Source organism: Aulonocara sp. 'chitande type north' Nkhata Bay, linkage group LG7 (assembly GCF_057382095.1).
Source record: "Aulonocara sp. 'chitande type north' Nkhata Bay isolate Kocher_YH1m ecotype deep benthic linkage group LG7, A_spYH_male_GT1.1, whole genome shotgun sequence".
Lineage (NCBI taxonomy): Eukaryota > Metazoa > Chordata > Actinopteri > Cichliformes > Cichlidae > Aulonocara > Aulonocara sp. 'chitande type north' Nkhata Bay.
The window spans coordinates 58,273,736-58,288,212 of record NC_141350.1 but is presented as its reverse complement, the minus strand read 5'-3'; the positions used below and the strand labels follow the sequence as shown (position 1 = coordinate 58,288,212).

General features: G+C 39.0%; 1 protein-coding gene across 2 annotated transcripts in view; it reads right to left on the bottom strand.

Moving 5' to 3' along the window:
- tln1 (talin 1) overlaps nt 1-14,477 on the bottom strand; it is a 58,262-nt gene that overhangs the window by 31,079 nt on the left and 12,706 nt on the right. The window contains exons 2-17 of one of the 2 annotated variants that reach the window (XM_086301616.1): nt 13,166-13,229; nt 11,329-11,491; nt 10,878-10,975; nt 10,450-10,579; nt 10,129-10,281; nt 7,899-8,041; nt 6,684-6,811; nt 6,526-6,586; nt 6,239-6,343; nt 5,629-5,784; nt 4,027-4,128; nt 3,174-3,250; nt 2,724-2,904; nt 2,238-2,351; nt 2,023-2,131; nt 74-282 (exon numbers count right to left, since the gene is read on the bottom strand). In XM_086301616.1, coding sequence (XP_086157742.1) covers nt 74-282; nt 2,023-2,131; nt 2,238-2,351; nt 2,724-2,904; nt 3,174-3,250; nt 4,027-4,128; nt 5,629-5,784; nt 6,239-6,343; nt 6,526-6,586; nt 6,684-6,811; nt 7,899-8,041; nt 10,129-10,281; nt 10,450-10,579; nt 10,878-10,975; nt 11,329-11,458 — 1,896 coding nt within the window. In that variant the 5' untranslated portion in view covers nt 11,459-11,491; nt 13,166-13,229. The remainder of the gene's footprint in view (nt 1-73; nt 283-2,022; nt 2,132-2,237; nt 2,352-2,723; nt 2,905-3,173; nt 3,251-4,026; nt 4,129-5,628; nt 5,785-6,238; nt 6,344-6,525; nt 6,587-6,683; nt 6,812-7,898; nt 8,042-10,128; nt 10,282-10,449; nt 10,580-10,877; nt 10,976-11,328; nt 11,492-13,165; nt 13,230-14,477) is intronic. The other variant, XM_086301618.1, reaches the window with a different exon arrangement.

The following is a 14,477-nucleotide window of genomic DNA, read 5'->3' as shown; positions in this document are numbered from 1 at the left end:
ATTACTGATCTCAAACAAGAAAGAGTAGAAAAACACAATGTATCTCTGTCTTCCTTTTAGTTTGGCTGTGTACCTCTGTGTTTGCAGGTTGGGCAGTCTTTAGCATTTCAGAGACAGCACAGGCCAGGTTCTTGGCAGCACCAAGCAGATGCTGTCCATTTCCTCCTTCATCCTCCATAAGTGCTGCCAGAAGTTTAACACCCTTTGACATCTCTGTTAGGTTGGAGGAGATTGTAGTAACAGCACAGCCTACTGCTGTGTAATCTGTCTCTGCTGGATCACCTAAAGACAGAGAAGGGCAGAGATTTGTGCTTTATCTCCTACAGGACGCTTGTTATATTTGCATAAGAAACAAATTCAGAAAGTACTCAGAAAACAGATCAGATATCAATGGAAAAAATAACACTGGATATCTGCTGGGATGAAAGGATGCTACATCATTTGAAGTAAATGAAAATTATCCTACTACAGGGGAATTCAAAGAAACCCAAAAAATCTAAGTGAAAAAAAACAATGCAGCCGGGTAATTTGTATGGCCTCCATGTGCTTGTATGCATGGCTGACAACGTTGGGTCATAGTCCTAGTAAGACTATGAATGGTGTCATCGGGGAATCTCCTCCCAGATCTAGACCAGGACATCACTGAGCTCCTGGACAGTCTGAGGTGAAACCTTACGACGTCGGATAGATAAAAAGAAACATAATGTCCCAAAAAATGTTCTGACAGGTTTAGGTCTGGCAAATGTGGGGGCCATCCTCCAGGAACTGCCTGCATGCCAATGCACCTGCTGGTGCATTGGCAATAGGGTCTGACAAGGGGTCAGAGAATTTAATCCTGATTCTTAATGGCAGTCATGGTGCTGCTGCCCATGTTACAGAAAGCATAACTTTCGTAACAGCTTCTTGAGACTCTTTCACATCTTCCACATGCTCAGGGTGAGGCACAGAACCCCAGTGGTCCACCTGCCAGTTCTGGTATTCTATGGAAAATGGTAATCAGGTCCTCAATGCTGGGCAGTGAACACAGGGCCTATCCAAATGCAAAACTAGTGAATGCTTTGCATAGCAAAGTAGGGAACATGTTAGCATTAAAACTCAAAAACTGCAAAGTGAGCAGTGAAATTTATACTAAGAGAGCTGATGCTGAAGGACAACCAGTCTTCCAAATTCGTATTATCATTACTGCAAATGAACCTGACCAACAGGAAACTTAATGTTTAATAGTTGTATTTTCGGTTTGATAAGAAATTATGAATAAAATGCCTCAATGTATTTTAAGAGTCACATTGTCAGTGCAGATAATACACATTGTATGAGGAAAGAACAGTTAAGAGAACAGTTCTCTTAATCTTTGAATTCAGGTGTTTTCCAGTTGTATAAAACAAAGCATGTAGCCACGCAGTCTTCCTTCACAAGCATTTGTGAAAACTGTAAAGACCTTGCTGTAATAGGTAGTGTAATAGAATGACACCATTGCAACAAATGGTAAATGGTTCTTATATAGTGCTTTTATCCTTACTTTAGAACTCAAAACACTTTATACAGCATGTCTCATTCACCCATTCACACACACATTCTTACAAGGACTCTTTTCTACATCTGTGCTTTTTAGCTAGCATTCAGACACACATTCACTCTCTAACTGCATTGGGAGCAACTCGAGGTTCAACATCTTGACCACTCCAGCTAAAGTGAGATGGAGGCTGGAGCAAACAGGATTCAAACCACCAAACTTCCAATTAGTAGACAATTGATTCTTCCTTCCTAGCTATTTAATGACCAGTTGTAAGTGGTGTTATTGCAAAGAGGAAACATTTAGCAACCAAGTCACAGACTCAATGTTGAGGTGCATAGTGCATTAAAGTCAACAATGCTGCGTTTACTCAATAACTTCCAGAGTTCTGTGATTAATATCAGCAGACAAAACGTGCACCGGGAGCATACATACAGTTTCCATAGAGTTTTTTTTGTTGTTGAAAAAAGCATGATTACAAGAACAGAGAGATGCTCCACTATTCCTACCCGCAGTGAGGTTGACCATGGAGGCTGTGCCTGCTGTAATGGCATCCACCTGTGAATGGATTTCATGTTTGGACTCATCCATCTTGTTTTTGCGCCAAGCTTGAGATGCCTTAAAAGAAAACAAAAAAACAATCCATTTAGAATGGAGTCTTCACTATACATCATCAATACAATCAGCACTTAAATCAGTCCAAGCAAATGAAGTGAAATCTCACTGCATCTGTTCCTAATGGAGGCAGAGTATCAAAATCATCCAGTGAAGCTTGGGCAGCCTGGACAGCATGCATACTGGAGTTAATGGTTCCAGTCAGGGCTTGCTGTGCTGAAGTCTGTTGATAAAAAAGTGAATGTATTAAATTAAAAGAAATTGTGAATATAATTCTGTGTTTGAAACAACAAAATAACAGAAATTGCTCCTATAACTAAAAACATAATGAATGCATTTTTTAAAACTGTACTTGGCTGTTTGGATTTCTGTAAAACAAATTCACAAATATGCAATTCCTAATTTTTATAAAAGCGTCACTTCAGTGCTACAGATCAACATTGGCTGCTCAGTAAGGATTCTGGCATTTGCACGTTCACGTGGGTTTATGAGGATGTTAGCCTGCTATATTTAAGTTTTAAGGAAAGAGAAAATAAAGCCTACTGTTACAGTTTAATTTCCAATTTCTGTTTCATGTCTTATCATTCTGTCATACCAGTGGAGGCATATGTCCTCTGTGCATCTGTCCACTGGTTATGTGCTGCTTAGCTTGAGGCATGGAGCCCATCTGGAAGCTCTCTGGTCCACCAGCTCCTGAGCGCATGATGGCTGGCAGGGCCACTGAGCCTGTCTCCACTTTGCCGACCCTGTTGAACTGTTGCTGCAACACCGTGGACCTGGAGTGGCATGAGAAAGAACCTAGTTCTGAAAGCCCTGAGGTGCAGGTCAATGATCCGGTTTGTAATAATGTAGTTGTCTCTTCAGCTGCAACTCTTGAACGCTAAGCTGAAGAGAGGAGCTACACTGTCAACAAATAACTACCTGGTGGCGACTTAGGAAAGCTGAATACTCCATGGATGGATGGAGTATTGTTGGAATACCATTCAGTGAAACTTGTACGTGTCAAGTACAGAAAACTATTCAGTGGTAACACTCATACACTTACTTTTTGGGTGACACAGAGTCTTCTAGCATGGTTGACTCTTCATCTCCCTCCAAGCCAAAGTGGTCTTTGCTCTTTTTCTGTCAAGAGAAAGAAATGTGGTGACACACTGGATTATATCAAATTCAGTTTTAAAGGATTTATATTTTCTTTTGTTTCAAAATAAAGAAAAGATTAAAAACATGAGTTTCAGTACAGACAGCTGCCTAGTAAGATGTTTTTCTATCACTTTTATGCAACTTTGAACAGTTGGTCAGGAAGCACTGCTCTTCTTGACACTACCATAGTGTCTAGCAAAATGAGTAGGCATTAACAGTGTGACTGGAAAAGCCAATGATGACATGAAAAACGACACTGTGATCAAAAGTACACCAGACTCACTGACGAGCACACTGAGTCCACAGTCCTGTGTGAAAGTGCCATGAGTGGTAATCCAGTTGTCAAGCAAAAGGCACATATTTTAAAGAACTAAATAATACATTTTAACAGAGCACAGAGAAGATAAACAGTGTTGTGCTGCAGTAAGAGCAGCCACTTTCAAGCTTGGGCTTGTAAAACACCTGAAAAGACGCAGGACTTCGTGTTTCATATCTTCTTTGTGAAATGTCAGCACAGAACTTGAGATCACCTTATGGTATGATGATAAATACACACCAGCACATATGTAACATATGTAGTATGTAAAGAAATTCTATTGCGTTGAATACTTACAGAGTGACATGGAAAGAGTGACATGTCAAAAGAAATCTCACTAGACAAAATGGTGTTGTAGTATTTTTTGACATTTTTTTAGGAAATAAATTCTTCATCCCCCATCAAAATCCATGTTGTCAATGAAATGTATAATGCTGCTGACCTTTTTAAGGATGATGTCGATGTAACCAGCAATAAGCTGAGCTATCTGCTCTCCCTCAGTGGTCTGCACAGAATAGTAACCGTCCTGGTAATCTCCAAAGTCCTAAAGGCAGAGCAAACAACCAGAAGTTAAAATACCTTACAGATTATACTGGAAAATGAATAGCTTCTTGAATAGGTGAACTATTCCATTAGGTTAGGTGAAGAACAGAGGATGTAGTGAGAAATTACCAAAGAATCAATTGAAGGCTCAACTGAACGTATGCAATCTGAACAAAGGTGAAATTTTTCTGCAAATGATTTGTATACAAATTTAAAATAAAACTTTTAATACCACTGATGGAACATTTTCTAGAAGCGCTTTTGCTTGAGAGCCTTCCATAATTTGAATTACTTTCCCCTGGAAGTAATTATGCAACGTACTGCATTACTTTTAAGAGGATTGTTCTGTTTACTAAGTACTTTTTTCGAGTAATGAGCCCAACACTGATTACAGCAAAGTGGGGATATACCTCTGACATGCACAAACATTTGACCACACAGCATGCAAATCATTTTCATGAATGTAATATGTCTTTGATATCCTACTTAGCGATGGTGGTGACTCTTAACGCACCCATGAGAAAAGAGAAGTGATATCAGTAATTGCCATCCATCTCTAGGTCTCACTAAAGTATTTTGCTAGAAAAATGCATGGAACGAATATTTGGAAATTGACGTTTTAGGAGAGGATTAGAAATCAGCAAGTGGTCCATCGAGGTTTAAATACATAGGGATTAATATGACTCGTTCTCTATCTGGCCTTAAATCAACTAATTTGACTCCCCTTATATCAAGGATTACATCTGATATTCAAAGATAGGGTAATCTCCCCCTTTCTTTAACCCTCTCAGGCTCAAATTAAACTTTTTGTTGCTAATGCACAACCAAGTCCTGCAGTGGTACTTCTGAGTAAAAAAAATCATAAAATATGTATGTGGGGTAATCAGGTTGTTAGTTTTTAACTGTTGCAAATCAGCAACGCCTGCCTTGAGAGGGTTAATCAGTAAGATTAGTGTTGTTAAAATGTTTTAGAGTTTGTTTTTGTTTAGTTGTTTTTTTTATATATATAAATATATTTACTTAGGAAAATGAAGAAAGGTTAATTGTATTTTGGTAAGTGCAAGTACTGTGTTGTTTTATTTTTTCAATAAAAATATTTGCAAAAAATAAAAATAAAAATCAGCAAGTGAAGCAATTCAAACACCGTGAATGCATGCTTCATATTAACTCACTATGACTGAGTGCACAGAGGCAATAGAACTGTTTTGGGAAGAAGTCAGATGCAATGTTACACAGTGACAAAAACCCAAACAATCTTATGGTGTTGCACTGGCCTGGTGGAAATAGTAAAATGAGAAAAAAGGCAGTTTGATAATGTGTTAAAAGTCATTTCAGGTGTTCAAATCAGAAAAAGAGAGCAAGAGAGCGAGGGAGGGAGAGAGAGAGAGAGAGAGAGAGAGAGAGAGAGAGAGAGAGAGAGAGAGAGAGAGAGAGATCTGGTTAAGATATTTCTGAACCAGGCTCAACAATGCTCTTATCTTGTCTCTACTTAAGAACTCACCAGGGTGAAGCTCTTTGGTGAGGCAGCCCAACGTTTAATGTTGGTCAGGTTCCACTCCTGGATCACCTCCTTGGTCTTCTCATCAACCCTCATCACGCATTCTTTGGTTATACCCAGAAGTCGAGGCACCAATTTGTTCTTACCCTTCATTTTCTCCTGCATGAAGGGAAATGAAATGACTGTGAAGTAAACATAAATTAAACTGGGCAAATATTAATGACTCAATCCATGAAGATCCACAATCAACAAATTAACTCAGCCATCATCCAGCTAGCACTGCAGAATGAGAGAAAGCATATAAAGTATTTAAACATTTTCAGATGAATCTTGCCCTATTTGTGAATTTTTCTTCTCTGACTCTTATTCATACCCTCCTCTTCCCCTAGCCCTTTTTCAGAAATGTAGTAGCAAACTGGCTAGTTTGGAGAACAGTTTCCACTAATGCAACATGCTGGACTGGTTGGTAGAAATTGCAAGTTTCTATCTTTGTGCTGATCGTATTATTGTAAATAATATTATTTAATTATGTAAATGAATATTATTTGTAAAGTGAGTCTCAAGTCTCAAATCAAAAGCAACCTCCACTTTGGTAATCCATTGTTCTTCTCACCTTGACCAGAAAGAATGACACACCATACGTTTTCAGGGACCTGGCCAGCTTCACATAGTTGACTTTAGCCTCAATCTCTGTCATGTTTTGACAGTTTTTGTGTGCCTGCAGAAACACAGTCAGAGGATTAGAAGAACTCACTGTGGTATTATGTACCAGCCTCCAAGTATAAGTCATCTTGATAAAATTTGTGTTTGACCTGATCTTTATACATCAAAAATATTAAACAGAACAGCACAGTCAGAACTGACATTTAGTTCAAAACTGCCACAGAATCCACTTCTTACCTGGAAGATCTTCTTCTCCCCTTTGTTCTTGATGTATTCTTTGGGAAGGAACTCTTTTAAACTGAAGAGGAAAAAGGTCAAATCAAAAAAAATTTTAACAGGCAGCTCATTACAGTTTGAAGACAAAACAACAATACAACCAAAATACCAGTGCTTACTCTAAAAAGCCAGACTTGTGTTTGGACTCGTTGTGATCCCCAAATTGAATCTGACACTGATAGCCTGCAAACTCACAGGCCTTATCAAAGGAGACTGGATGAGATCCATTCAGGATGTCATCGCGAGCCTGTCCCAACACACACACACACACACACACACACACACACACACACACACACACACACACACACACACACACACACACACACAAAATCATTATAGTTTTTTAGAGCAAAAATTTACAGTGTAAAACAGCATATAACATTTGAGCCACTCTTCATTTTCTTCACTAGGAAAATTTAAAATAGGTGCAATAATTTATTGAGCCAGTTCAAAAATATATTTAAAATGATATATAAGAAAAGAGTCGGTTCCATCAGTTCTTGTGTAACTTGGTATGCTTTAGCCTTTCCTCCCAATTTCCCTTCCTATAGAACGGCCTCTTGACAGCCAGCTGAGCCACAGAAACCATTTCTGGTGAGGCTTCCAAGAACATGGATCAACTGAAGGGCATCTCTCAGGTCCTGTGTCAGGTCTTTGCAGAAGACCTTTTTTTAAGGACACGACTTTCAGATACTATCTATCTGCTGCAGATTGTTTTTAAGCCTGTCTCGTCTTCTTTTGTCCCCCACTTGTCCAGTTTTATCCACAATGTTTTAAAGACACTGCACACCATGCCAAGATATGCCAAGTTTTTAGCTAATAACTCTTCAGGAATCTACTTGTTTGTCTATTATTTTATTCCTGTCAATCTGTGTTACCTTTGGTGTTTTTTATAGATTCAACTAAAATAACAGGAGTAAATTCTGTGTTTTTGTGATGAGCTGCCAGTAGCAAAGTTCCTAAAAACAATTTAAAATGGGTTCTTTGCAAAGTTGACACAACACAGATTCATCCCTTGAATTAGGTGCCTTTTTTATGCTTAAATGATTAATAGATAAATATTAAGTGGCTCATCAAACAACACAAAATGAGTTCAAAGGCAGCCAATAGCCAAAGAAAAAGAAAATCTGGCTCCTTGGAACAAAATATTAGGAAATGAGGGGTGGCTCAAGACGGCATAATGTCTATCCAAGACAACAGGAGAAAAATAAATTATTATTATTATTATTATTATTATTATTATTATTATTAATAATAATAATAATAATAATAATAATAATAATAATAATAATAATGTCAATGAGAAAGTCAATGTCAATGTTTTTCTGTACCTGCACATAAAGCAGGTTGAGCTGGACGGGATCTCTGGAATCCACATTTTGGTCTGAGTAGAAGAATTTTCTTCGCAGCAGCAACATCTCTGTCTCCTCCACGCCCTGTTCCCTCAGTGTCCGTCCATGGTCCAACCAGTTCACTACGGAAAGCCCAAACCAAACGGGATGCCATAAAGACCAATATTAGAAATATATTAGCCAGTCAAAATGTTTTAGCATCAAGGTGAATTTTTTCAGTCATATTTTCATTGTAATCTGTAACCATATTTTGATTCAGATAAAGCACTTTGCTTACTCTCTGGAAAAAATGTTTCTCATTCCTGTTTCATGACACCATAATATTTAAGCAGAACACTTTGTTATAATCTCCTCTCCCATGAACGTCGTATGGGACAGGAGTTTCAGAAGCAGACATACCCGTTTGGAAAGCAGACATTGAATTTACTCAGAAAAATTGGTTAAAGTCTTTTTTTCTTTTGAATAAAGCTCAGCATAAGGATTGGCTAATGTGTTTCCAGACACAAAAAAGACTAGTCTTTCCAATTTCTTTCAGAGTTACAGAGTTAAAGAATGTGGCAGTGAAGATTTGGTAGATTAGTTTAATTATTTACTATTAAATATTTATCCCTTGGGACTTCCAGATCCCGACGGACAAGATAGTGATGGCTAACTAACCAGAGATAGTAGTGGTGGACAAGCAGAGAAGAAGATTGTAGTGATAGAGGTAGTAATACACTCAACACTCAACTAAACGCAACACCTTTGTTACTGCTCCCATTCCCCATGGGATGGACGTAGAGACCTAAAATTCATTCCAGATACACAATATAACCATCCCTCCCAAACAGTGGTCACAAATCAGTCCAAATGTGTGGTAGTGGGCACATCTGCTATATTTAGATAATCCATCCCACCTCACAGGTGTGCCACATCAGGATGCTGATCTGACATCATGAGTAGTGCACAGGTGTACCTCAGACTGCCCACAACAAAAGGCCACCCTGGAATGTGCAGTTTTGTCTCACAGCAAAATGCCACAGATGCCACAAGCAATGAGGGAGCGTGCAATTGGCATGCTGACAGCAGGAATGTCAACCAGATCTGTCGCCCGTGCATTGAATGTTCATTTCTCAACCATAAGCCGTCTCCACAGGCGTTTCAGAGAATATGGCAGCACATCCAACCGGCCTCACAACCGCAGACCTCGTGTAACCAGCCCAGGACCTCCACATCCAGCAGGTTCACCTCCAAGATCGTCTGAGACCAGCCACCCAGACAGCTGCTGGAACAATTGGTTTGCACAACCAAACAATTTCTGCACAAACAGTCAGAAACCGTCTCAGGGACACTCAACTGCATGCCCGTCGTCCTCATCGGGGTCTTGACCTGACTCCAGCTCATCGCCGTAACAGACTTGTGTGGGCAAATGCTCACATTCGATGGCGTCTGGCACGTTGGAGAGGTGTGCGCTTCACAGATGAATCATGGTTCACATTGTTCAGGGCAGATGACAGCTGAGAATGTCCCAGTTCTTGCATGGCCAGCATACTCACCGGACATGTCACCCATTGAGCATGTTCGGGATGTGCTTGACCGGCGTATACGACAGCGTGTACCAGTTCCCACGAATATCCAACAACCTCGCACAGCCATTGAAGTGGAGTGGACCAACATTCCACAGGCCACAATTGACAATCTGATAGACTCCATGCGACAATGTGTTGCACTGCATGAGGCAAATGGTGGTCACACCAGATGCTGACCGGTTCTGGGTCCCCAGACCCCCAATAGCGCAAAAAACTGCACATTCCAGGGTGGCCTTTTGTTGTGGGCAGTCTGAGGTACACCTGTGCACTACTCATGATGTCAGATCAGCATCCTGATGTGGCACACCTGTGAGGTGGGATGGATTATCTCAATATAGCAGATGTGCCCACTACCACACATTTGGACTGATTTGTGACCACTGTTTGGGAGGGACGGTTATATTGTGTATCTGGAATGAATTTTAGGTCTCTACGTCCATCCCATGGGGGAATGGGAGCAGTAACAAAGGTGTTGCGTTTATATTTTTGTTGAGTGTACCAAGCGATAGCAACAACAGGAAGATGGAACACAAGAAGCTGAGAGAGGAGCTAGAGAAGATGTGGAAGGTGACCCGGGACACACACTTTGGTTAAGCAAGTCTGTTATAGAGCATTAGAATGGAGGCTTGTATTTCTCATACACTCATCGTCTGTGTGGAGTTTCTGCTTCAGCTTTTCCATTTTCTTGTCATCTCTTAAAAGAGTTTTGTCTCTTTTCAGGGTTCCTGTGGTTTCCTCCTTCTTCTCTTCACCAATGTCTCGCACCAGTGAATATTCATCATAGTTTGTAATACCTGACATACAAACAGATTGAAATTACTACATTTATTTTACATTTTACAACAACATTATATATACACAAGAATCTCATGGTAAGTGGGGGGGAAAGCAATAAACCTGTAACAACACACAACATCTTGTTCTGGAAATTAAATGTGAGCTGTGTGTGGCTTATAGCTGACCTATTCTAGCACATATGGTCATCAGCATGTCACTGACAATCTTGGAGTCATCCACCATTACAGTCTTCACTGTCCCATCCAACATGCGGATCTTCAGTGGCCTCTGCTTCTTCTTGTATTCCAGAGTGTCCTGTCAGACAGAGGCAACAGACCAGCTGCTGATATTTTGTTGGAAACTTTGAAATAGATTTAAACTAGATCCTGCTATTTCTCACAATACTCACATCACACTGCTTTTCTTCCTAGAGACAGCATCATTTTTTACAGAAGCATTAAACAAAAACAACCTGACTCAGCTAATTTAGAGCAAAGAAACCAGTGATGTCCCTTGGTGAAAGTGTATTTAGTACTCACAAATCATCACAAATGCATCCTAATTCATAAATTTAACAGTTAGTCATAGCTGAATGTGTGATATACTTCCTTACCCCATTCCTTAACATGTAGTAGTCCAGAGCCTTTCCAGCCTCCAACCAGATGCCTTTCTTTGGATCTTCATCAGACAAAAACAGTCCGTAGTCATTTGCTGTAGAAGAAACACAAACGCTGATTAAGTCGCTGGATTTCTATTTCTTTCCATACCTGTGGATCTCCAGACAGTAGACTAGAAGGACTTGTGCTAGTCCCCTGTTCATGTAAATCACATTAGTGGATTAGTCTTTCAAACAAACATGTTTTAACAGGTTCACATCAGCTTGCCAAAGTCAAAATGTGACCATTCTAGTCTAATCTGTTGACTGACACAATATTAGGCAGGTGGTTACAATGTCATGCCTGATCAGTCTATGTGCAATATGCAGCATACAATTTCTCCATGTCAACAATCCAACAATCAGTTCTGATGAAGTAAGAAGTAAAAAAAAAAGAAAGAGAACTTACGCTGGCCAAGCTGTGCCTCTGGGACTCTCTCCCTGATGATGCGACAGGCATCGTAGACCATGGTGGAGGGCTCAAACTGCATAGTTTTCACTACATTCCCCACACTAATCTTTAATGACAGGGTCACCATGATTGCTGCTCTGCACCTCCACCCAACTCACACCTGCATGAGGATCCATAAAGTAGTTAGTCATAACATGTCAACTGTACCATTACAGTGAAATAGCATATTTAATTCACAGTCACAATACCAATAGTACAACTCAATCTGAAAGACATATAAAGTCTATTGAAAAAAAAAAAGACTTTTTGATAAACACACACACACACCTTATTTCCTGTTAAAAGGAGGTTTTAACTGCAAGTGTAGAACAGCTGTAACTGTATACTCTAAATAATGTCAAAGCTGCCTCCTCTCACAAGTAGCACACAGCAGGAAGTTCTCTACATCAGAGGTATTCTCATTGCACATAGCTATGACAAGAACTGCTATATTCATAAATATATTTTATTTTGGTACTCCTTTACATGACATTCCGCTAAAGAACTTCACATTAGTAGGAAGTGAAAACTAATCTCTCAGCCCCATGTCTTAAGCTGAGGTTAAAGTGAGAAACACCACCTCTAGCTTTTTTTACATGTGTCACATATAAAAAAATGTTTTTAACTGAAAATCCAGTTTTCCGGTTCCTGAATAAAAAGAAATGTTTAAATGCCAGTAAAGGTATGTTTTTTTTGGAAAACAACTCTCTGTGGTTTTGTCATTGTGAGAGATTCTTTGTCATTTCTTCATGCAAGATCCTGAGGTTGTATAGCAATGAGAGGTGAAGGAAATAAAGAGTAGGGGATTTTCTTTTTCAGCTTTTTTGAAATGACATTTTACTTATCACTGTAAAACTGTCAGACTCGCATCCTGATAACACTCTTTCACCATCTTGCTCCCTGTGTAGTATAAAGGGGATTCAACCTAAAAAGTACAGCTAGCAACATGAATGCTGGTTACTGCAGAAACAAATAAAATTAAAAAAAAACCAATGCCAAATGTACTGGTTATATAATACTCTACAACTCTGAGTACTCAAGCACTGCTTTTTACTACAAGTCATATTCATCTATTCTCACACAACCCAGGGATGGAACCACTGTCTGCTAGGGATGGGTATCGTTTAGGTTTTATCCGATACCAAATACGGTGCATTTCTCAGCTTTTAAAAAACGCTATGCGTTGCCAGGTGTTTCATCAGATTCGAGGTGTTACCTCCTTTGCACAGTATCACCTTGAAGCACTTGTTGCAGGCTGCTGAGTTTGCATCTTTTGCTGTGAAGTACAGTCAGACTTTTGACCGCTTTGCCTTGGGCACTTTTAATCTGTAGCTCTGCTCTAAAAGAACGTACGTACCTGGGCAAGCCTACTATCCTCGGAAAGGTAAGATGATTGGCTAGAATCCAAAGTGTATGACATCTCAGGAAAAAGAAACACCGAAATGTGCGCTGCTTTTCGGTCTGGTTACTACCGGTGCCATCCCTACTGTCTACTTGCTCAATCAAATGACAATCAAACTGTTTTCTGACTAAAATCCAGTGTGACAACAGGCTGAGTGAGATGAGCCACTGTCTGGAGCATTCATATATTGTTATCATATATCAGTGAGTACTTCTCACTATATGTTAAAAGATTGTTTTGTTGGAGAAAATGTTTTCATACTATACTTCAGAAAAATATGCTATAAGAAGATGGATGGATGGCTAACATGTAAATATGCTTCTCATTGTTAGGGCTCCTGATTATGATTTTACTATTTGACATGATCATGAAGAAGATGAATAAAATACTTACCTGACTTGAACCAATTTTTTGTAACAGCCACTCAGATGATCAGCTCTGTGTTTCTTCTACCTAGCTGAGGAAAATCAAATATAAACAGATACACGATTTTTTTTATTTTATTGATCCAACATTTTCAATGACATAATGATATGCTTTTACATTATAACGATCTTACAAAACACAGTTCCACAGCATTTTGTACTCTTGCAATTCCACATCATAATAATGTTGTCCTATTTGAAATATAAAGCTGCAGATAAACTCACTTTTTGACACAACATATGACATGTAATTTAAATGTTCTATTCCAAAAGCTAACTGTGAATACGGTACACAAGCTTTAGACAGTGCTCAGTCCCTGTTCGCACACATACATGTTCCAATAAATCCCACAAATGGAATCTAGTAGAGTTCAAGAATTTTATCTGACAATAAAGCAGAAACTGCTGCTCAACTGAAAGAATACACAAAGCGAATTGGAATGTGTTTGTATATTAGAGATTGATTTCTTTGGGGTTTTTTTGATAACATTGCAGACACTTTTTAAAAAAATGTTATAAAATAAAATATTAGTTTAATCCATTTTAGTGAAATTAATGTCAGAATTAAGCGTGTAACTAGTGAGAAGGTCCACATAACTGGTGTGTTTCTGTTTGGTGAAGTGTGGCAAGGTGTGGCGTGCTTTGCAAAATAAGACAGGACAAGATAAGGCAAGAAAAATAAGAGTTGGGACATCCTCCATTACGTCAGTTAAAAATTGTTAAATACAGCTGAAGTATAAACTAATCTGATAAATACAGTAAAACAAGCATAAATGTAAACAATATATAGAAAGAAATATTTGAAATATAATCATATGAAAATCAACAAGCAAAAACAGAATTTAAATTTTAAATATAATCAGCAGTACTACATGCACTGAAACAGACTAGCAAATATCAGAGTACATCAAAGTGGCTCAGCAGAACAGCGCAAGTTGTAGTGGACGCTGCAATAAATTGGTGTGGTATTTACGTGAGCGTGAGTGCAGGGTTAAAGTAAACTTAACATGAGAGAACAGATTACTCTTTGCTAGACAGATGTGTTGCATTGCAGACAGTTATTGTATGATATGAATAATTTCTTCTGATGTAAAAGATTTTTTACATGTTATTAATAGCTATTTTAGGTGTGTGTGTGTGTGTGCGTGCATGCATTGGAGGAGGAGTGCAGCTGTCGGTCAAGTGAGTGGGTTCATCTCTAGAAATGAACCCACTCCTCTTCCTCTGCTGTGGAATGACAGCATTCTTTCAAGTTCCTAATCAGCTGTCTACATGTCATT